The following is a 23,066-nucleotide window of genomic DNA, read 5'->3' on the forward strand; positions in this document are numbered from 1 at the left end:
ACCCAGGCCGGCGTAGGTCCTCCGCTTGCTCAGGCTGGCCGACTTCACCAAGAACATGCACGACTGGTGCGTCATCCAGGAGCAGAAGACCAAGAGTAGCGCCCCCAGGACGATGCCGCACTGCAGGGTGGAGACAGGAACACATGTTCACAGCAGCTGGCGCTCCTCAGAGGCCCTCACCCCACACACCCAGCTCATGAGCACCCTCTTCACCCACAGGCCCCGCTCCATCCCAGTCTCCTGCCGAACGCGACACTTCCTAGCACCGAAAGGTGCATTTCCTCAGTGTGGCGGCCGCGTGCCTCGTCCAGGGACAAAGCTGCATGCGCAGAGCATAGGGGCGCCATCTCCTTCCCAGTCCCTGCCTCAAGTCTTCATGGACGGCTGGGTGCTGCCAACTAATACCCCCTTGTTCTCTGCACATGCCCTATGTGCACCATCTTTAGCCACTTGAGTCCACAGCTACGAGTAATGAACATGTTCTAGAAGGAAGAGATTAACAGTGCCATTTTCCCCGTTCTCATAAGTTAAACAGACACTTACTGTGTGACCTGGGGATTAACTGCCCCCCTAGGTATTCACTTACCCAAGAGGATTGAAAACGTGTTCATGAAAAACCTGTATGCCAATGTTTACAGCATGTTTATCCACAACCCAAAAATGGAAAACAGCCCAAATGTCCTTCAACAAGTGAATGGATACAAACTGTGGTCCATTCGAATAAGGGAATATTAGTCAGCAGGAAAAAGGGATGACTACAGACAACCACCGTGACGCGGATGGGACTTGAACGCACCATGCTGAGCAAAGGCAGCTGGACTCTGAATGCTACAAATAGTGTCATTCTGTTTACAGGACGTTCAGAAAAGGTAAACTTTTAGGCCATGGAATAGGTCAGTGTTGCCAGGGGCTGGGGGTACGGAGATTGGCTGGTGACAAAGGGGTACGTGGGGACCCTCTGGGAGATGGAGCTGTGTTCTATGTTTGACTGTGGTGGTTACACAGCAAGCCCGTAACCTGCACCCTGAAGGGAGTCAATCGGCCGGGCGCGGTGGCTCACACCTGTAATCCCAGCACTTTGGGAGGTTGAGGTGGGCAGATCACGAGGTCAGGAGATCAAGACCAGCCTGGCCAACATGGTGAAATCCCATCATTACTAAAAATACAAAAATTAGCTGGGCGTGGTGGTGCACGCCTGTAATCCCAGCTACTTGGGAGGCTGTGGCAGGAGAATCACTTGAACCAGGGAGTCAAAGGTTGCAGTTCAGCTGAGATTGTGCCATTGCACTCCAGGCTGGCGACAGAGCGAAACTCTGTCTCAAGGGAAACAAAAAAAGGCCAGGCGCGGTGGCTCACACCTGTAATCCCAGCACTTTGGGAGGCCAAGGCGGGCGGATCACGAGGTCAGGAGCTCGAGACCATCCTGGCTAACACGGTGAAACCCCGTCTCTACTAAAAATATAAAAAATGAGCTGGGCATGGTGGCGGGCGCCTGTAGTCCCAGCTACTCAGGAGGCTGAGGCAGGAGAAGGGTGTGAACCCGGAAGGTAGAGTTTGCAGTGAGCCAAGATCGCAGCCTGGGTGACAGAGCGAGACTCTGTCTCAAAAAAAAAAAGAGAGAGTGAATCTTGCTGCATGTCCACTACCTCCATCGAGGTGACACTTAAAACACGGCCGGGCGCGGTGGCTCAAGCCTGTAATCCCAGCACTTTGGGAGGCCGAGACGGGCGGATCACGAGGTCAGGAGTTCGAGACCATCCTGGCTAACACGGTGAAACCCCGTCTCTACTAAAAAAAAATACGAAAAACTAGCCGGGCGAGGTGGCGGGCGCCTGTAGTCCCGGCTACTCGGGAGGCTGAGGCAGGAGAATGGCGTAAAAACCCGGGAGGCGGAGCTTGCAGTGAGCTGAGATCCGGCCACTGCACTCCAGCCTGGGCGACACAGCGAGACTCCGTCTCAAAAAAAAAAAAATAAAATAAAACACAAGGACCGGCCGGGAGAGGTGGCTCACGCCTGTAATCCCAGCGCTTTGGTAGGCCAAGGTGGGTGGATCACGAGGTCAGGAGATCGAGACCATCCTGGCTAACACGGTGAAACCCTGTCTCTACTAAAAATACAAAAAATTAGCCAGGCGTGGTGGCGGGCGCCTGTAGTCCCAGATACTCGGGAGGCAGAGCTTGCAGTGAGCCGAGGTCATGCCACTACACTCCAGCCTGGGCGACAGAGCTAGACTCCATTTCAAAAAATAAAAATAAAAAAACACAAGGACCGCCACCCTAGCGCGAGATGTCAGTCATGTGAACCAGGCAGGACGGCGACGGGGGCAGGGGTGCTGCAGTTTCCACCCTGTTGTTCTGTAGACTTAAAACTGCTCAAACGCGTAAGTCTGGCCGGGCGCACTGGCTCACGCCTGTAATCCCAACACTTCGGGAGGCCAAGGCAGGTGGATCTTTTGAGGTCAGGAGTTTGAGACCAGCCTGGCCAACATGGTGAGACTCCCACCTCTACCGAAAACACACACAAAAAATTAGCCGGGCGTGGGGTGGGCACCTATAATCCCAGTTACCCAGGAGGCTGAGGCAGGAGAATCACCTGAACCCGGGAGGTAGAGGCTGCAGTGAGCCAAGATTGAACCACTGCACTCCAGCCTGGGTGACAGAGTAAGACTCCATCTCGGGGGGAAAAAAAAAAAAAAAAAGTAAGTCTATTAACACCAAAAACTCATGAGGTATCAGCAAGCACTCATCAGAATGGCTCCAGTGGAAAAGACATGATACCCAATGCTACTGGGGACGCAGGCCAGCATGTGCGCCACTGACTGCATCCACATGGCAGTTCCAGAGCGGAGCACACACACCCTGGGGCCTGGTCACTCCACACAGGCACGCACCCAGCAGAAACGCACCCCTTGCCAATGCCTGGCCAACTCCTCAGGCCATCACAAGAGCTCCCAATAGGAGACACCATAAATGCCTCGCAGGGATGAACTACACACAGGCACACACAGCGGTGCAGCAAATACCAGAGTGCAAGCCAGACACTAGCACTAGACACCTGCACGGCAGGATCCGCCTGCCTCAGTTCAAACCAGGCAGCACCACCGTGGCACACTAGGGGTCAGCAGTGTGCCCTGGGGTAGGCCGGCCACGGCCACGGAGTGTGCTCCTTAATTTGGGAGCTAGTCACACGGGTTTGTTCATTATATGAACATACATCAACAGCACATCTGAAGACGTGTGTACACATTTTTGTATGTCAAACTTCAATAAAATGTTTATTTTATATATATGCGCACACACTTTTTTTTTTTTTTTTTGGAGACGTAGTCTCACCCTATTGCCCAGGCTGGAGTGCAGTGGCGCAATCTTGGCTCACTGCAACCTCCACTCCCTGGGTTCACGCGATTCTCTTGCCTCGGACTCCCGAGTAGCTGGGATTACAGGCGCCTGACATCGTGCCCAGCTAATTTTTGTATTTTTAGTAGAGATGGGGTTTTACCATCTTGGCCTCGCTGGTCTTGAACTCCTGACCTCTTGATCCACCCTCCCAAAGTGTGCTGGGATTACAGGCCATATGTGCCCGGCCATATATGTGTGTGTGTGCTTATATATATATATATATATATATATGTACCAAAACTACTAAAACAAGCAAAAAAACCAACACTAAACCAAAGTTTTTCAATGACAAGGCTGCCAAACACTAATCACACATCCCCAAATCACCTGCTGGCCTCTCCCTGCGCCCTGGTCCAAGGAGGCTGCCGTGGAGGAGACGCTGCGGCCAGCTCAGAGCAACTGGGCCTCCCTCTCGGCAGCCCTCAGGACTCGGAGGGACGTCTCTTGTCCTTCACTTCCTGACAGGTCTGTGCAGATGCCTGACTAATCAGCACATGCTCTGGCAGGGGCCTAGTGTCCACCACATGGCAGGTGGTCCACGGCTGGAGACAGCTGGATCTTCTAGGCCCTAAGATGTATTTTCACAGGTGTCTAAACCAGAGCCCCTTCCACGGTGGCACTTCACTGACAGGCGTCAAAGATGACAGCATTTGGGACCGGGCGCGGTGGTTCACGCCTGTAATCCCAGCACTTTGGGAGGCCGAGGTGGGTGGATCACCTGAGATCAGGAGTTCGAGACCAGCCCAACCAACATGGTGAAACCCTGTCTCTACTAAAAAAAAAAAAAAAAATTAGCCGGCGTGGTGGCACATGCCTGTAATCCCAGCTACTTGGGAGGCTGAGGCAGGAGAATCACTTGAACCCAGGAGGCGGAGGTTGCAGTGAGCCGAGATTGCGTCAATGCACTCCAGCCTGGGTGACAGAGCAAGACTCCATCTCGAAAAAACAAAAAAACAAAGATGACAGCCTTTGACTTGCAGGAGGAGGACCAGTCACCACTCCACATCCCAGAATGCAGTTCTGCTGCCAGGCAAGTCACAGTGGACACTGGGACATGTAGTCGTTCCAGAAACACCCAGATGTGGCTGGCAGAAAGCTGGCATTCTCCACGTCCAGACCAGATGCTGCCCCGGGGGCTCTGGAGGCATGTAGCCCTGTCTTCCTCCCACAGGCTCACCAACCATATCAGGCAAACAACTCAGACACAAGAGCCTGGAGGGCTCTACAGAAAGGTTTGAAAATTCCTTGATCAAAAAAAAAAAAAGTTGTTTTTTTTTTTTTTAGAGATGGGGTCCTGCTGTGTTGCCCAGGCTGGAGTGCAGCGGTGCAATCATAGCTCACTATAACCTCAAACTCCTGGGCTCAAGTGATCCTCCTGCCTCAGCCTCCTGAGCAGCTGGGACTACAGGTATGTACCGCTGTGTCCAGCTAACTTTTAAATGTTTGCATAGAGACAGGGTCTTACTTATGTTGCCCAGGCTGAAAACATTTTTTGGATATTTTTATCCCAAAGATAATGAATATGAAAAACACAGTGTTTGCTCATCTAAAATTAAACTACTGGTGCCATTTTGTTTCAAAATATACATCTTGTTTTCATTTTTCTACCTACTTGGTAACGTTTCAGTCAGCATTTCTTTTCCAAAGCACTAAATGCTTGTTTACTGTGGATTAAACAGATGACACTTAGAAATGGCCATTTTCTTTGACATGTTATTCAATGCTGGAATGACGCTAAACTTTTTGTATATGAGATCTTTTTCAACTGTGGTAACATTTGCACACATTAGGTCAAACGTGCAGTTTTTTTTTGTTTGTTTTTGAGACGGAGTCTCGCTCTGTCACCCAGGCTGGAGTGCAATGGAGTGATCTCGGCTCACTGCAACCTTCAGTTCATTGTAACCTCCGCCTCCCGGGTTCAAGCGATTCTCCTGTCTCAGCTTCCAGAGCAGCTGGGATTACAGGCATGTGCCACCACCCCCAGCTAATTTTTGTATTTTTAGTAGAGACAGGGTTTCACCATGTTGGTCAGGTTGGTCTTGAACTCCTGACCTCAGGTGATCCACCCGCCTCAGCCTCCCAAAGTGCTGGGATTACAGGTGTGCCGGCCAAATGTGCAGTTGTTGTGAAACGCAGATCTTAGGTGTACAACCTGGTGGATGTTTTTAATCACCTTGCAACCAAGGCCCCTATCTAATGTCGAAGCCTGGGAGGGGAGAGTTGTGTGCTTCTGAAAACAGGTGCAGTTGGGTCAGAGTTTTTTAAAACAGGATAAAATGTAAAAACACAGAGTCCCGCAGTTCCCTTCCGATTCTGGAGGATCATTTTGCTTTGTTAGACTTTGCTTCGGTATCGAGTTTTTGACTGTGGCGAACTTTCCGGCCTGGGCTGACACGGGCGGCCAGGGCCAACGCCGTGCGCTTCTCATCCACGGATTCTCTGCGGGAACTGCGCCGGGACCCCGAGGGTCGCCCCGCCCGCGGCCGCCTGCACCCGCCCAGCGAAGCCCTGCCCCGGCGGGAACTTTAACCAGGACGACCCGGCCAGACGGCCCCTCTGCGGGGGAGGCGAGGGCGGTGACCTCCGGGCCCACCGGACTCACCTGTTTGAAGCAGAAGGGCATGGTGAGGACACTGACCCCTACGATGCTGTTCACGATGTTCGTGATCAGCCCCCAGTTGGAGGCGGCGGCCGCGGTCATAGTGAGAGGTCTAGGGACCCGGGGCGAGAGGCCTCGGGGGTCGCCGGGCTGCGGCCGGTTTTAGAAGCCCAGCTCGAGGCCACGGTCACAGGTTCCAACGTCCGGGACACCGGTGGGGCGGGGACGGGCAGGCGCACGGGAGCCTGAGCAACCGCGGGCGCGGGCCCCGGAGGCTGCCTGGAGGAGGCAGCCTCGAAGGCCGGCTGCGGGGAGGAGGTCAACCTCCAGACCCCGCCAAGCCCCGCGGCCGCCTCAGGGCCATGCGTCCCTCGCTCGGTCTCACGGGCCGCGTGTGAATCTCCGAGCCCGGACTCGGAGGAGCCGCGGAGCCAGCTAGGGCCACATCAGCTCAACTCAGCCGCCTCCGCGGCACTCACACTTCCGCCTTCCGCGGGCTCCGTTGCCCGGAAGTGACGACCGGGGGTGGGGCTTGGTGGGACGCGAGCCAATGAGAGGCGGGCCCGGAAGGGCGGGCGGAAACTGGGCTGGCGGGGATCAGAGGACCGCGCAGCTGTCCGGTTCGCGGAGCTGGTCCCGCCGACCGGTGCCCAGGGTCCCAGTTCAACGAGCTGGAGAACAAGGGACTCGCCCCGCGAGGCCTCGGTTTGGATGGGCAGTCGCGGGCTGGAGAGAAGGGGAGGCGCTGTGCCCTCCGGGAAGGAGCAGGTTTAAGGGTTCCTTTTAGACCTTTATCCCCAGAAACGATTTTGGGGCGAGTGCTTGGCGCCAGGGCACGAGGGCGGGGGCCCTGACTGCCTGAGCCGAAAATTAGCCTGTTCTGAGAAATTAGCATCTATGAGGTAGGAATGAAACGCTAGGCACAGAGAGGCTCGGTCACTCCGCTAAGGTCACACAGCTCTAAGGGGAGGCGGTGCGCTTCAGAGCTGCGCCCAGAGCAGTGGCAGTGGAGAACTTCACCTTCTCATACGAAAAGAGCAAGGGACATTCCGGTAGGGGACAGGAGAGATGGAGGCTTACGTGACCAGGGAAACCCGGGAGGACTTCCAGAAGGAGGTGGCTTCTAGGCTGGAGCTTGAAGGACAAATGAGAATTCCTCGGGTAGGAAATGGAGACTGGGGAGAGGAGAGAACAGAGAAGGGTACTGGTAGATCTGTGGATTCCTGGCACCTAGCTGCTCACTCAGAGTCTGCTGACTGAGCGCGTAGAGCGGAGGGCTGGGAAGGAGCAAGTGATTCCAGGCTGCTGGGGGAGGACGGCAGAGGAAAGGAGGTCGTGTCTGCAGCACCTGCAGGACCAGGGGTCTTAGAACAGAGGCCAGTTCCTCAGGCACTACAGTGCAGCCATCAGGTAAGGCTGTGCCCCATCCTCAGGAGAACAGGAGGAAATGCCTGGGTAAAGACTAATTAAATACACAGGCAAAATCACAAATGCCTGCAGTCTTTTTTTTTTTTTTTTGAGTGAGAGTCTTGCTCTGTTGCCCAGGCTGGAATGCGGTGGTGCAATCTCGGCTCACTGCAACCTCCACCTCCCGGGTTCAAACTATTCTCATGCCTCAGCCTCCCAAGTAGCTGGAATTACAGGCGCCCACTACCATGCCCGGCTAATTTTGTATTTTTAGTAGAGAGGGGGTTTCACCATGGTGGCCAGGCTGGTCTTGAACTCGCGACCTCAGATGATCCGCCTACCTCGGCCTCCCAAAGTGCTGGGATTACAGGCGTGAGCCACCATGCCCAGCCCATTTACTTTTATATAAATGAAATGGCACACACATTCCATAACCTCCTTTTTATTATGTAATTTTCATAAAACGTTGTGCATGCAAGGTAGGCTGGCAAACTGAAATGTATGTTTTCACAAATAACAAATACCATGGACCCGCTCTTCAGCTTTAAGAACAAAATATTACCAGAGACTTAGATCCTCACTTTCAGTTCCTCCCCAGTTCCACCTTCTTCCCCTCTTCACTGCTATCATCACGATCCAGATTTTATCAGTTCATTACTTTAAAGGTGTACCATATATGGATCTATCCCTAAACAATTATAGGGAGGACTATTTGTCTCTCTCTCTTTTTTTTTTTTTTTTTTGAGACGGGGTCTCACTCTGTCGCCCAGTCTGGAGTGGAGTGCAGTGGCGCAATCTCTGCTTGCTTCAGCCTCTGCCTCCCGGGCTAAAGTGATCCTCCCACTTCAGGCCCTCAGTAGCTGAAACTACAGGTGTGTGCCACCATGCCCAGCTAATTTTTACTTTTTTTGTAGAGATGGGATTTTGTCATTTTGCCCAGGCTGGTCTCAAACTCATGGGCTCAAGCAATCTGCTCACCTCGGCCTCCCAAAGTGCTAGGATTACAGGCATGAGCCACTGTGCCCAGCTGTTTGTCTCAATATTCGTTTATTCCATTTTCCAAATTAATAGGGGTTGACCTGCATGTATGACTGCCTAGGATCAAGAATACACTTCCAGCTGGGCGTGGTGGCTCACACCTGTAATCTCAGCACTTTGAGAGGCCGAGGCGGGCAGATCACGAGGTTAGGAATTTGAGGCCAGCCTGGCCAACATGGTGAAACCTCATCTCTACTAAAGATACAAAAAATTAGCCGGGTGTGGTGGCGTGCACCTGTCATCCCAAGTACTCGGGAGGCTGAGCCAGGAGAATCGCTTGAACCTGGGAGGTGAAGGTTACAATGAGCCGAGATCGTGCCATTGCACTCCAGCCTGGGCAACAGGGCAAGACTTTATCTCAAAAAAAAAAAAAAGGCCCTTGCCAGTGTCCCTTGCAGGTAGGGCTGGCTATGTGACCAAGTTCTGAACAATAAGAAGCAGAAATGACAGGAGAAACTTCTAGGTCATTTCTTTTTTTTTTTTTTTTTTTTTTTTTGAGACGGAGTCTTGCTCTGTAGCCCAGGCTAGAGTGCAGTGGCCAGATCTCAGCTCACTGCAAGCTCCGCCTCCCGGGTTTGCGCCATTATCCTGCTTCAGCCGCCGGAGTAGCTGGGACTACAGGCGCCCGCCACCTCGCCCGGCTAGTTTTTTGTATTTTTTAGTAGAGACGGGGTTTCACCGTGTTAGCCAGGATGGTCTCGATCTCCTGACCTCGTGATCCGCCCGTCTCGGCCTCCCAAAGTGCTGGGATTACAGGCTTGAGCCACCTAGCCCGGCCCTAGGTCATTTCTTAGGAGGGGGTCTGCCGCTTCTTCATCATGCTGTTTGGAACCTAGACATGATGGTCGGAAGCCATCTCGGACAGTGCAGACCGGTGATACCGTGGCAGAGTGGAGCACCAAGCTAGAAGGATCCTGGATCCCTGGACAACTCGTGGAGCCGAACCGCCATGCCCATCCGTGACTACCTCCTCCCAACTGCTCCAGGAGGGAATGACAAACCAGCTCCTTGGGCTCACCATGATTTTGGACTCTGTTTCGTGAACCCAAAGCTGTAGCCTGACTAGTTCAGTAGTGTATTGGGATGGGGCACCTTTGCATTTTGGTCTGTTGTAAGAATTGAATTACATCTATGTGCTCTTCTGCAACTTTCTTTTTCATTCAGCTTTGTTACACTTAAATTTCTTTTTTTGTCTTTTTTTTTTTTCCTTTTTGTGGAGAACAGGGTCTCGCTGTATTGCCCAGGCAGGTCTCCAACTCCTGGGCTCAAGCCGTCCTCCCGCCTCTGCCTCCCTGCGAGCTGGGATTACAGGCATGAGCCACCGCGCCCGGCCAATTCAACTTTGTTTACAAGAATTGCCATCATGTTGCATGTGCTCTGAGTCTCATTCTTGCTGCTCTGTGGAACTCCGGTACTTAACTAGCCCAGATCCACATCCATTCTCCTGCTGAGGGCACCTGAGTTGTGTCCAGTCACTTGCCTTAGAGACAGCGATGTGGTGAACAGACTTGTCTCCTGAATGTGTGTTTGTTCAAGTCTCTCTAGGGTAAATACCTACAAGTGGAATTGCAGAGTCAAGCGTATGCGTACCTAAATTACTTCACTAGATCTTGCCAAATTGCTCTTCAAAGTAGCTATAAGAGCTCTTCCTGGTTTACAGCAAAGGTTGGCAAACTTTCTATTAAGAGTCAGATAGTAAATATTTTTTGATTTGCGGGCCAAATGGTCTCTCGCAAGTATTCAGTTGTGTCATTAGTCTCTCGCAAAGCCAAATGGTCTCACAAATATCCAGTTCTGCCATTACAGATCAGAAGCAGCCAGAGACAACATGTAAACAAGTGGGCGTCTCTGTGTTCCAATAAAACTTTATTTACGGCCGGGCGCGGTGGCTCAACCCTGTAATCCCAGCACTTTGGGAGGCCGAGGCGGGTGGATCACGAGGTCAGGAGATCGAGACCATCCTGACTAACATGGTGAAACCCCGTCTCTACTAAAAATACAAAAAACTAGCCGGGCGTGGTGGCGGGCGCCTGTAGTCCCAGCTACTCGGAGGCTGAGGCAGGAGAATGGCGTAAACCCGGGAGGCGGAGCTTGCAGTGAGCCGAGATCGCGCCACTGCACTCCAGCCTGGGTGACACAGCGAGACTCCGTCTCAAAAAAAAAAAAAAAAAAAAAAAAAAACTTTATTTACAAAAACAGCAGCTGGCCCAGTGCGGCCTCAGGGCTTCGCTTGCGGGCCTCTACTCCAACATTTGGTTTTTGTCAGTTTGGCCAGTCCAGTGAATGAAATGGAATCTCTTTGTGGCTCTAATTTGTTCTTGTTACAAATTAGTGAATTATTTATTCACATTTTTATTGTCGATTTCTCTTCCGTGAAATGCTTACTCATTTTTGCTCTTTTTTCCTATTTAGCTGTTTGTTCTGAGGATTTCGGTGCTCGATAACCAACCCTGTGTCCTTCGATGTGGGTTTGATGTCTGCTCATTGCTGTAGTTTTTCATTAAACAAATTACCACAAACTAAGGAGCTCCAACAACACAAATTCGTTACGCCTGGGCTCTGGAGGTCAGAAGTCCAGCACAGGTGGAGGTGTCGGCAGGCTGCCTGCCTTCTGGAAGCTCCGGGAGAGAGCCTGCTTCCTGCTCTTTGGTCGTTTGCCGAGTCCGGCTCCTCAGGGTCGCACGACCAAGGTGCCTGTTTTCTTGTCGGCTGTCCCCTGAAGCCATCCCCGGCTTCTGAAGGCCTTCTGTTCCCTGGCTCACAGTCCCTTTCCCTGCCTTCCCCGTGGAGAGGAGCCAGTCCTCCTGTCCCATCTCCGGCCCAGCTGAGGATGGTTTTTCCATCGCCAAGGTTTCGTGTGATTAAATGGAGCCCATCTGGATAATCTGGGATCATCTCCCATCTCAAGGTCTAACCTTAATCACATCCACAAAGTCCCTTTTGCCAAGTGAGGTCACATATTCACGGGTTCCGGGATGAGGGGTGCACACCTTAGGGGGCCACAATGCTGCCAGCCACCCTCACGCTGAGATTCAGGCCATGTATCCCTGTCACAGAAGTGCCTTTTGGACACTGCGTCCCTCCTGTGGTGCACAGTGGCTGTGGGACCCAGGGCTCCTGAGCTTCCTGTCGCCTGCTGGGCTAGGCTTCTCCGCTGCAGCTTCCCCTTCTGTGGACCTGCTGAGTGCTTTGTGGGGATTGGGGCGTCTTCCACACCGAGTATCCTGGGCCTTAGTGAGCTTTCAGTCAGCCTCCAGCGATATGGGCTCAGGGTTCTTACTTTATTCTGTGGGTCGGGGCCCCCAACTCACTACTGAGATGCTCAGGTTGTCGCAGGCACCACCTTGTGGGAGCCCCGTCGGCTGGCCCCTGGGTCCTTCCATGTGTCCCTGATGTGCCCCCAGCATCCTTGCTTCCTGGCTCCGAGGGATGTTCTTGTGCTTTTCCTGCCCAGGCTGGGCTCGCCATTTCCCCAGCAGCCCTGGTTTCTGGGAGAGGGAACCTCCTGAGGGGAAGGGGAGTTAGTGGCCGAGATCTGCGTGCTGGGTGTGCTTGTGGCGCCTGGGTTCCCTCTGGACAGAGCAAGAAGAGATGGGGGGGCTGTGTATGATGTGTGTGTGGTGTGTGGGGCGTGTGTTATGTCTATGGTGTGTGTGTATGGTGCATGTGTCTGTGCATGTGTGTGTATGGCATGTGTGGGGTGTATATATAGTGTGTATCTATGTATAGTGTGTGGTGTGTATAGCCATGTATGTGTGTGTCCATGGTGCCTGTGTGTGGTGCGTGTGTGGGTGGATGGTGTGTTGCACGCGTGTGTGGTGCGTGTGTTGGTGGTGTTGCACGCATGTGTGTGTGCACCACACATCCACCTCTAGCCCTGTAACTCCGCATCTGGCAACATGCACTGAGGCTTTGCACCAACACCTCCAAATACCTGTATAGATCCCGGCCTGGGGTTCCTCCTGGCGCTCCCCCTTCCTGGTTTGTAACTCCCTCACCCCCACCTCCCTCGGGCTCCTGCACCCCACCCTGGGCTGCCCCCAACCCTGCCCAGCCTAAATGCTCTGGGATGAAGTGTGAGCAGGAGGACAGGAGGAGAAAGGAAGCGCCGTGGCCATCTTGCAAACAGCACCTTCCAGCCTTAATGCCCACACGCAGTGTGATCGCCAGAACTGATGGGATATCACTGTCCCACAGGAGCCGTGCATGGCTTCCTGAGCACCAAGGCTGTGTCACCCAGGCATGCTATAGAACCTCTCTGAGCCCGCTCCGGGGCTCCCACCACCGAGCTTCAAGGGCAGCAGCTTTCCGTTAGGTCACAGGGGATGGCAGTCCTGGGCACCGTTTGCGAAGAGGGGTGGAGGGCTGGCTCAGACCTCTGTGGCCTCTGGGAACCTCAGTCTCTGACAGCATGGGTCTGCTGCACCCGCTGCGCGTCTGTGGTGAGGCTCCTCCTTCCACATCAGGTACGCAGGCACCCTCTGCCCCACCGCAACTCCCACCAAAGAAATGGGGGGCCCCAGCTGCGGTGGAATCCCCTACAAGCCCTGGCCTGCTTCAGCAAAGAATGCCTGGGGGAGGTGGGTGGGCTCAGGAGCATCAGGGTGGGCAGAGCTTGGCCCACAGAGCCGCACGACCCAGGTGCCCTGGACAGCTGAAGCCTGGTTTTTTTGTTTTGGTTTTTTTGTTTTTGTGGGGGGTTTTTTTGTGGTTTTTTTTGTTTGTTTTTTTTTGAGACAGTCTCACTCTATCACTCAGGCTAGAGTGCAGTGGTATGATCTTGGCTCGCTGCAACCTCTGCTTTCTGGGTTCAAGCGATTCTCCTGCCTCAGCCTCCCGAGTAGCTGGGATCACAGGCACCTGCCACCGCACCTGGCTAATTTTGTGGGGTTTTTAGTAGAGACAGGGTTTCACCATGTTGGCCAAGCTGGTCTCGAACTCCTCACCTCAAGTGATCCACCCACCTTGGCCTCCCAAAGTGCTAGGATTACAGGCATGAGCCACCTTGCCGGCTTGAAGCCCGTTTAACCCTGGTGTCTGCCGTGCAGTTTCTGGGAGGTCCTGTGTGGGAGCCCCAGTGAGGACTGGCCCCCTCCTTCCTGAGCGCTGCTTACTGGGCAGTCCTACGCTCTCCCACCTGGTTCTCCAACTTCCAAGCTGGGGGCATAAGCAGAGGCCAGAATGGCCTCTCGGAATCCAAACTGGGGCCCCAGTGGGCTTGGGGTGCGGGGGGAGCCTCAGGTGGGGCCTGGGCTTTCACCACCCCAGCAGGCAGGAGTTAAAAGTTCACCCGGACTCAGGTGCCGACTTGTCTAGGAACTCTGGTTCCCATCTCCCTTTCTCAGTGGACTCCCCACCTTTAGAATCCCCCAGGGTGATATCCCATGGAGGGAGGGGAGGGCCCCACTGTGGCCTCTTGTCCAGTCCCCCCTGCCTCCTGGGGGTCTCCTCCCCATTTCTATGACCCCAGAGCCATAAAACTGACAACAGGTCCAGCAGAGCGACTGGATTTTATTTAGATCCACAGCCCTTCTTAACGCGGCAGCTGGGGTACAGCCTGCAGCCGGAGCGCCACCATGTCACCTGACACAGTGGAGTCCACCAGGGCCCGCCCACATCTGATGGCCACACTGGGGCCAGCTGGGCTCCCACGGAGGGCCGCGTTGGAGGGGCAGCCGAGGCTCCAGGAAGACGGACAGGCTTCACAGGGGGCTTCGGGCTGTGCCCCCACCCCGCCCCTGGCCTGGTGCTCTGGGCCAGGCAGGGGTGCGCTTCAGAGCCCATCCTCGGCCAGAGCTCCAGAAGCCGCTGCCCCGGGGCTTCCCTCCTCGATCAGGCCTGTGTGTGTGCCCTTGGTGACTCCCATGCCGGGCCAAGGCTTGGGTGGGGCTGAGGCCCAGGGTGTGCTGAGCAGGCTGGGCACCCAGGCACTGCCCGTCATGTCTGAAGAGGGCCTGGAGGAACCATGGGGAGCCGGTGGATTCTGTGCGGGGCGGGAATGGGGGCGCCTTTGAGGCTTTCCGGGTGGGTTAGCCGTGGCCTCCAGAGGCCTCTCCCGCAGCAAAAAGACCCCTTGCTGGAAACACCACCAGCCGCAGCCCCAGCTCCATAGACTGACGGTCCAGTCCCTGGCGCCCACCACCCGGGTCTGGGGACTACTGTGAGCCCGCCACCTTGGGGTCCTCCGTGTGGCAGCTCAGGACCCCGATGCTCTTTGTTCAGTGGTTCTGGGGTCTCCGAGGTGCTGGGAAGCATAGGTGTGGGGGGACCTCAAGACAGGTGGGGCTTTCCCAAAGGAGCAGAGGAGGCACCTGCAGAGGGGCCCAGAGAGCACAGCCGGGTGCAGCAGATGGTATAGAGGATGCCTGGGCAGAGGATGCCGAGGCAAAGGCCCCGGGGCGTGCAGGGTATTTGCAGGTTATCTCACCTCTCTCTGGAATCATAACGTTCTCCTCACTTCTGCCCTGGCCTCCCCATGGTCTGTTCCCACCCAGCAGCCAGAAGGTGAGACCATGTCAGGCTCTGCTCAAACCCACCCTCAACCCAGGTCCTCACAGGGACCCTGCAGGATGCACCCTGCCTCCCCTCGGGCCTCCCAGCACCCCCAGCTCACTGCCCGGCAGCCCCACTCCTGCTGGTGGGCCTACAAAAGTTCTGTAGCATTTGCTGAGGAACAATGAGATCTGGACCCCAGGGATGGAGGCCGTGGAGGGGCTGGGGAGTACCATGGGGAGGTGGGGGGTGCCGCCCTAGCCCAGCTGCCTGCCCACCACCCATTGAGCAAGCCTCTGGTATTTAAGCCACTGTTTGGTTTAGGGCCCATTGAATGAAGCCAGCCAATAGCAATCTCTCAGTGTCAACCCCCCCATTTTATAGATGGGGAGACTGAGGCTCAGAGAGGCAACGCAGTGTGCTCAAGGCCACAAGAATTCTAGGTGTGGACCTGGGCTGCATGCAGGGTGAAGGTTATCATGACCCCCAAACTCAGGGCACCCCAGGGATGCAGCTCTGACCCCTGCCCTGAGAATGGGACACCCCAGCTCTTTCTCTCTTTTTTTTTTTTTTTTTTTTTTGAGACCGAGTCTCACTTTGCTGCCCAGACTGGAATGCGATGGCGAGACCTCGGCTCACTGCAACCTCTGCCTCCTGGGTTCAAGCAATTCTCCCGCTTCAGCCTCCTGAGCAGCTGGGATTACAGGCGCCCATCACCATGCCTGGCTAATTTTTGTATTTTTAGTAGAGATGGGGTTTCACCATGTTGACCAGGCTGGTCTCCAACTCCTGACCTCCAGTGATCTGCCTGCCTCAGCCTCCCAAAGTGCAGGATTAGAGGCGTGAGCCACCGCGCCCGGCCAAACACCCCAACTCTTTCTGTTGCATCGAGTCCAGCACTGTGCCCTGAGGGACTGGCCCCGGGGACATTTTCAGCCACATTAGGGAAAAGAGGATGTAATGCTCACACTAACCACTCCACACCCGACTCCAGGCTGGCCTGGCGCAATGCCCTGGGGGTCTCGAAGAGGGGCAGGGCTGGTCCCCACCCACTACCTCCCCTCACCTGGTCTTGGCGTGTGGAGCCCTTGGCCAGTTTCCAGGCAGTGGTGGGCAACACCGCAGATGTGTGTTCCCCAGGGCGGGGCGCCTGAGAGCTGGGGTGGTTCAGACCCCATCCCCGTCCCCACTCCGGGAGCAACGTCAGGGTGGGGCGGGGCTGGACGGACAATGTGACCTTTGCAATGTCCCCGGTCAAGAACTGCAGATGATAATCACGGCCGCCAGGAGGAACCTTCCTTTGAATCTTCCACTACCATGGTGTAACGAGTGAGGGTGTGGGAGCGTTCAACAAAATAAAAAGCCTGCTTTCGTCTACATTTTTTCCCCTTTTCTAAAAATTCCAGACACAAGGGGAGAGCTGCCCAAACACAGAGGTGGAGAGGTGCCTGTCCAGACACAGGGACACAGGCAGCTTGGGGAGTGACCACTAGGGCCCCACAGAACCTCACAGGTGGCCGCCCCTCCTGTTTGGAGCTGAAGGCAGACCATCTGGGAAGCCTGGGGGTAGGGAAGGGCCGGGGGGCAGCGCCCCCTCCTCCCTCCCCAGCCCCTCAAGGGGGAGCTGCCATTTCACAGCTGGTCCACCCAGCCCCAGGAAGGGGGAGGCTCCCCGGGACAGTAGCCCAAAGAGCAGGGGGTCTCCCCGAGAAGGTGCACCCCAGACAGGGCTTGTCCAGATACCACTAGGCTGGGAGCCCTGCTCCGGGGAGTTGGCGTGGCTGGAACCTCAGATGGTCCCATCCTGTGGGGGGTTTCCTGGGCCGCTTTGCTGCTCCCAACTGTGGAAGGTTCTCTTGCCTTCCCTTCCCTGCTGTTAGAAGCACCCGAGCCCCTCCAGGCAGCCCCCAGGGCCCGAGTGATGAATCACTGACTTCTTGCCAGGCTGCGGGACAGGGTCATGATGCAGAGTGGCAGGGGGATGTGGGCTGGGAGTCCCAGGGCACAGCCGGGCTGTCTCCAGGCTCCCCATCCAGCAGCTGCACCCCCGACACACACCCGGCTCCCTGCATCCCGAGGCTGCCCGCAGCCGGCAGGGCAGGTCGGCGGGCCCCGGGGAGGAATGCAGGAATGCGGCGTGCCCAGGCGAGGGGCCCTGCACCCGCCCAAGAGGCTCTCCAGCTGCGCAGGGGCCGGGGCGGATGGAGCCGGGGTAATTAAAGCTGGTGACAGCCGAGGAGGGATAGAGACAGGAACACAGGTGGGATCCCAGGCCCCTCCGATTGCTCTCTGGGCAGAGGGCTGAAGCAGCCCCCAGGAGAGTGTCACCTTCATGGGGGCAGGAAGAGAAGGCTGCAGGGGCACTGGGCGTCAGTGGACAGCGAGGTCTAGGAGAGGCCAGCTCTCGGCTGCACAAGGCAGGCAGAGTCACCGTGTGCCGGGCCTGGCCGGGCCCTCCCAGTTCCCACTCAGACACCCAGACGCTGGTCGCATCTAGGCCATCACATGGCCAGGAATGGCGTCTGCCTTTGACAGGTGAGGACCCAGCTTCTGTAGGATCTCTGCTCTAAAAGAAGAGGCAGGTGGTGCCGCCCCAGCGGGAGGACAGCAGTTCCAGACCCCACAAGGCTCTAGGCTTTGGCTTCCTCATCTCTCCCGAGCCCAGGTTGACGTCCCTTCCCCACCTTCCACAGCCAGGGGACTGGACAAGTGTCTTCACTGGAGCCTCATTTCCTCATCTGTCCCTCCCGTGGCCGTGGCAATAAATTAAATGAAGACCACAAAGGACCTGGCACACAGTAGGCGCTTAATCAATGCAGAACCCCTGCCCGCCCTTCCCCTGAAATTAGCCACGCTTCCCTGCACCACCTCCTCTCCATGGTCATCAAACACTCGTGACAGGCCGGCCTCCCCCTGCTGAGACCCTGACAGGTCCAGGCCTCTGCTCCTCGTCCCGGTCTCTGCCACGCCTGGTGTCATGAGGGTGAAACAGGCCCCGGGGGGGCGGCAGGCATGTTCGGGACTGGCTTCCTGTGATGGCCGCCAGCGTTAGTAGTGTTGTTACTGCTGCCTGGACACACACAGACGCCTCACAGAGCGATGCAACATGTGGGTGAAGTTTTCAGATAAAAGCGGAGATTTAACAGAATTCCAGTGGGGTGCTGAGTCCAAACCCATGGCACATGGAGGGCCCATCATGGCCGGGGCTGATGACCAGGGTCAGGGAGATCCCAGGGCCCTCCAGCTCTCTGCCAGCCTCCTGATGTGGAGGAGGGGGAACTCGCGCTCACCCCCAGAGAGAAGGGAGTCTATACACTGCATCTGAGCTGGCGGTGGGCAGGGCACCCACCTCGGTGAGCAGCCTGGGGTGCGCCTGGGGTAAGGCCGAGGTCCCAGAGACAAGGGCTGGGGAGGTGGGTGCAGACAGCCTCCACTTTCCCTGTGGCCCCTTCCTCTGAGGCCAGGCCTGGGATGCTTCTGCCCCACGGCTCCGGCCCACCTGCCAGGCCTGTCCGTCCTTGGATGAGGGCAGGGAGAGGTGGGGTGGCCAATGGCAAGTAGAGTCTTCAAAAGTACACGGTGGCCCTTCCACACCCTTTGCTTCTTAGCTCCCAACCCTCTGCCAGGCTTTCTCCCTTTCCCATGCCCCCGCACAGACAAGTATCCAGCTCTCAGCATCTCACGGGGATGGGTGGCAGCCAGGAGCAGCAGCCGATGCTTGTGGGGAGATGAGATGCCCTCAGCTCCCAGGCCCCAGGAAGCTGCCCCAACCATTCCTGGGGGCTCCAGCCCCGAACAGGGGGTCTTGAAAGGGACCTCTTGTGTGGTGAGTGCCCCCTGAGGGCTGAGCCAGAAGGTCACCTTGATTTCTCAGCGGATGGAGGCTGAGCTGGCTAGGGTTCCAGGCTGGGTGTGGGAGGGTCACCCCAACAGACGATGCCCAAGAGGTGTCCGGGCCTGGCTTTCCACAAGGAACAACCCGTCCCCTGTGCCATCTGCAGGGCCTGCCACACAATCTGGGGGGCCAGTGCAGGGGGAGAATTCCTGGCCACTTGTTTAGAACGCAGGGAAAGGGCCAGGCGTGGAGGCTCACACCTGTAATCCCAGCGCTTTGGGAGACCGAGGCACGTGGATCACCTGAGGTCAGGAGTTCAGGACCAGTCCAAACAACATGGAGAAACCCCGTCTCTACTAAAAATACAAAAAAAAAAAAAAATTAGCCGGGCATGGTGGCGCATGCCTGTAATCCCAGCTACTAGGGAGGCTGAGGCAGGAGAATTGCTGGAGCCCAGATCGCGCCTTTGCTCTCCAGCCTGGGCAACAGGAGCGAAACAAGGCAGGAAAAGGCTCCGCGGAGGTGCCGGCAGGGGAGGTGTTTCCTTCTTCACGGTCACACGATTTGCCAGGGTGTTTATTTGCGATTTAATGTCCTTCTAAAATAAAGAAAAATGTTAAATTTTAAATTATTGGCCAGGCGCAGTGGCTCACACCTGTAATCCCAGCACTTTGAGAGGCCGAGGCGGGTGGATCACGAGGTCAGGAGTTTGAGACCAGCCCAGCCAACATGGTGAAACCCTGTCTCTACTAAAAATACAAAAATTAGCTGGGTGTGGTGGTGCGCGCCTATAGTCCCAGCTACTTGGGAGGCTGAGGCAGGAGAATGGCATGAACCCGGGAGGCGGAACTCGCAGTGAGCCGAGATTGTGCCACCGCACTCCAGCCTGGGCGACAGAGCGAGAGTCTGCCTCAAACAACAGCAACAACAACAACAACAACAAAAAACCCCACAAGTTCAGAGGTAAAATGATGAAGAATTTCAGGACAGCCTTGGCCACAGGCCCCTCCGATTCCAGGCCCTGGGCGACTGCACTCCCCGCCACCGATGCAGCCGGTCTGTTTCTTGGTAAAGACTTTTCTAGAAGTGTCAGCTATGGATCAAGGCTCAGGACAGCGGCCAACAGAAGACCTGGGGGACGGCTGGAAGAGGCACCTGCTGAGCTTTGCGAAGTTCCCCCGCGGCTGATGTGGGGGCTTCCCTGCCGGGCCGCAGAGACCACACAGCTGTGTGGACCTTCTTCCACCAAGAATCATGCATGGGGCCGGGCGCGGTGGCTCAAGCCTGTAATCCCAGCACTTTGGGAGGCCGAGACGGGCGGATTACGAGGTCGGGAGATCGAGACCATCCTGGCTAACACGGTGAAACCCTGTCTCTACTAAAAAATACAAAAAACTAGCCGGGCGAGGTGGCGGGCGCCTGTGGTCCCAGCTACTCGGGAGGCTGAGGCAGGAGAATGGCGTGAACCCGGGAGGCGGAGCTTGCAGTGAGCTGAGATCCGGCCACTGCACTCCAGCCTGGGCGACAGAGCAAGACTTCGTCTCAAAAAAAAAAAAAAAAAAAAAAGAATCATGCATGGCTCCTGCCACTGTGTGGGACAGAACCCCGTGACCAGGAATGGGGTCTCCTGGCAGGCAGCGCACCCCACGACGCCCCCCAGGAAGCCAAGTTTGTGATCCCTCCCATCAAAGGAGCCCCGTGGTCAGGGCCAGGACCCTTCCTCTTCTTGGAGATGCCAGCACAGCCCTGGCTTGCAAGGACTTGATGTGTGCATTCGCCTGACCGGGAGTCAGGCAGTCGACTGGTGTGTCCTGGACACCTGCAGACCAGGCAGATGCTTCTTCACTGGGAGCTCCGGCCCCGGTGGGGCTGGGGCTGGGGCTGGGGCTGGCCTCCCACCTGTTTGGTAGCGGCAGCATCACCTCAGCCAGCACTCTAGTACGTGACAAAGTCGTGCAGAGCTGGCAGGGGAGGCACAGGAAGACCTGTGGTCCCAGGTTCCCAGAATTCTGTTTGAGGGAGATAGGGTCGCTCCTAGCAGAGGTGGGGGGCATGGGAAGCTGAGCTGTTTTTCCTCGAACATCTGCTGAAAGTTTTCTGAACACTTCCGTACCTTGTTATAAGATCAGAGCTTGTCAGCTGAAAACGAAGGACATTCACTATTTCAGGAGGTGGCCAGGGTGGCTGCTGAGGCCTCCGACCTCCCTCCTGCAGAGGGCACAGGCTGAGTGGGTCCCCACACTGGCCCTGTCTGCACCGGTGATCTGAGGACCCCGCTGCCGTCAGGAGAGAACTCTGAGTCCGAGAAACCAAAGTTGACTTAAGAGGTGAAAAACACGATGAGGAAGAAGAGATGGGAGTCACCTCCTCCTAATCCCTGCACCCCGGCCCCACAGCCCCTTCATCCTCACCACCCCGCAGGCTGCTGGTGAGAGGGAGGAGGGAGCCAGGTGCAGCCCCTCTGCGAGAAAGCCAGACTGCCCCCAGGCAGGCCCTTCATGTCTTCTCCTTCTTATCTTCATCTCACAGAGGCAGCTGGGCTCAGCATAGTCCCCCCAAGGAGGCCGAGGTGGGGACCCCTGGGGAGACGTCCTCGGGCCCTGCAGCAGGGTGAGGGGCCGGAGCCAGGCTGTGAACAAAGACCAGGTAAGGAGATAAATCAGCTGCCCGATCACATTTCCTGCCCTGAAAGCTCCTGTAAAACACGAGAGAAAATTGACCTGTCAGGGGGATAGATGGGCCCAGATAGTGGCCGCCGGCCCCAAGCCAGCTTCCCTCCACCCATCCCACCTGCACAGAGTGCCCCTGCCCGGCCTGGGCAGCCCCAGAGGGAACCCAGGCCCGGGGAGAGGTGGCCCCCATCCAGGTCTCCTGCGGGGGCTCTGCTCCCAGCCCCCGCCTTTTGCAGGCCCCTGACGGACGGACGAGGCCCAGCTGCTCAAGCCCGTCAGGTTATAAAACGGATGGAGACCAGGGGCGGTGTCAGCAGACAGCTAGAGTACCTTTTAAAAAATGTAATCTCTTTTTATTTCCCTCCCCTGCCCTCCCTCCTCCCTCGGACCATAACCTCCCCGCCACCCTCCCCGCTTCCTGTGCGGCCATGACCTTGGTGCAAAGACCTTGGTGTGGGGCAGCCAGAGCCTTCAAGGACGCCCTCCTCACCTTGAGAAGCGTCGGGCTCAGCCAAGCCAGCCCTGGGGGTGGGGAGAGAGGGAAGCAGAGCCGATGTGAACGGGCTGTACCCCCTCCAAGGTGACCCCACCACCTGCAACTCCCCCAGCACTGGGGTGGCCTGGGAACGCCAGACGGGGCCGCTGCCTGAGGAACAGAACAGGAGGCCTCTGCAGCCGGCTCCTCCAGATGACAGAGGAGGCACCTCTGGCCTCCCGGGGCCGCGCAGAGCCAGGCTGGCCTCTGGCTCAAATGTTCCTCACCCAATCCCGCCACAGAGCCTCCGCTCTCTCTCAGCCCATCTTATGGCTGAGGCCAGGAAGGCCGGCAGGCTCGGGAGATTGCCCAGTGTCCTGTCAGTCGGCACCATGCAGGGCCTGGGACCCCAGCTCTGCCTGGTCCCCATGCCCAGGCCCTGCCAGCCCCAGAGCACTGCGTTAGAGCCACGGCCTGCAGGGGCCATGCTGTGACAGCCGCTCCTCAAGCAGAGGGCTCCCAGCTGCCGCCAGCCAGAGGCCGCCTCAGGGAAGTCCCTTCTCCAATGCCTCTTTGGCCGATCGGGGAGCCCCTGTGTGTCCCCCGCCCCCAGGGTCTGCGCTGGACAAGAGGCTGTAGCAGCCGACCAGGCAAAATGCATATTCTTCAGCCTCCCTCAGGCTCAGCTGGAAAGGAAGGCGCTGAGAGGAGGGGAGGTGGCCTGCGAGCTCACTCAGGCCTCCCCAGCCGCCTGACGCTGCCTCCACGGCCCACGGGCTGCCCAGCTGGCCCCAGAGGACAACCGAGTCCACCCACTGGCACATGCTGGAGTCTGACCAGTACCCAGGCCTGACCAGCCGGCCCTTCCCCTCCATCCCTTCCTGAACAATGGCTCTTTTAGCACATGGACAAGAGGTCACTGGTCGGCAGGAGCAGGCAAATGACTGACAGGGCCTGAAGGAGCGGGAAGGAGGCTGGAGCTCCAGCCCAGGGGTGGCGGGCAGCCAGGGAGGGCAGCCACATACTGTCCTTAGGGCTGGGGGCTGAAAGAGGGTCCCTGAGGGTTGGGAGAGTGGGGAGGACCCAGGGTCTGGGGTGGTGACAAGGCACGGGTTGAGGAGCATTGCGCAGGGCAGGGCTGGGTTGCAC

The 23,066-nt window shown here is 56.7% G+C and overlaps 2 protein-coding genes across 3 annotated transcripts in view; both read right to left on the reverse strand.

Moving 5' to 3' along the window:
* Nucleotides 1-7,050, reverse strand: part of SLC38A10 (solute carrier family 38 member 10) — a 52,102-nt gene extending 45,052 nt beyond the window's left edge. Inside the window, exons 1-2 of one of the 2 annotated variants that reach the window (XM_025362346.1) lie at nucleotides 6,002-6,515; nucleotides 3-120 (exon numbers count right to left, since the gene is read on the reverse strand). In XM_025362346.1, coding sequence (XP_025218131.1) covers nucleotides 3-120; nucleotides 6,002-6,100 — 217 coding nt within the window. In that variant the 5' untranslated portion in view covers nucleotides 6,101-6,515. Of the gene's footprint in view, nucleotides 1-2; nucleotides 121-6,001 lie in introns of both variants that reach the window. The other variant, XM_025362345.1, reaches the window with a different exon arrangement.
* A 14,080-nt stretch (nucleotides 7,051-21,130) lies between these two features.
* Nucleotides 21,131-22,741, reverse strand: TMEM105 (transmembrane protein 105). Its single transcript, XM_025363491.1, has 3 exons — nucleotides 22,651-22,741; nucleotides 21,890-21,964; nucleotides 21,131-21,465 (listed from the first exon to the last, which is right to left on the reverse strand). The coding sequence occupies exons 1-3, from the start codon at nucleotides 22,739-22,741 to the stop codon at nucleotides 21,131-21,133; spliced, it is 501 nt and encodes a 166-aa protein (XP_025219276.1).
* Nucleotides 22,742-23,066: the final 325 nt, after the last annotated feature.

Source organism: Theropithecus gelada, chromosome 16 (assembly GCF_003255815.1).
Source record: "Theropithecus gelada isolate Dixy chromosome 16, Tgel_1.0, whole genome shotgun sequence".
Lineage (NCBI taxonomy): Eukaryota > Metazoa > Chordata > Mammalia > Primates > Cercopithecidae > Theropithecus > Theropithecus gelada.

Coding starts and splice junctions, on each gene's coding strand:
- TMEM105 (XM_025363491.1), bottom strand. CDS start 22,741: ATGTGCCAGTGGGTGGACTCGGTTGTCCTCTGGGGCCAGCTGGGCAGC. Junction 21,965..22,650: donor AGGCGGCTGGGGAGGCCTGA/GTGAGCTCGCAG, acceptor CCCCACCCCCAG/GGCTGGCTTGGCTGAGCCCG. Junction 21,466..21,889: donor TCTGGCTGCCCCACACCAAG/GTCTTTGCACCA, acceptor CGTGTTTTACAG/GAGCTTTCAGGGCAGGAAAT.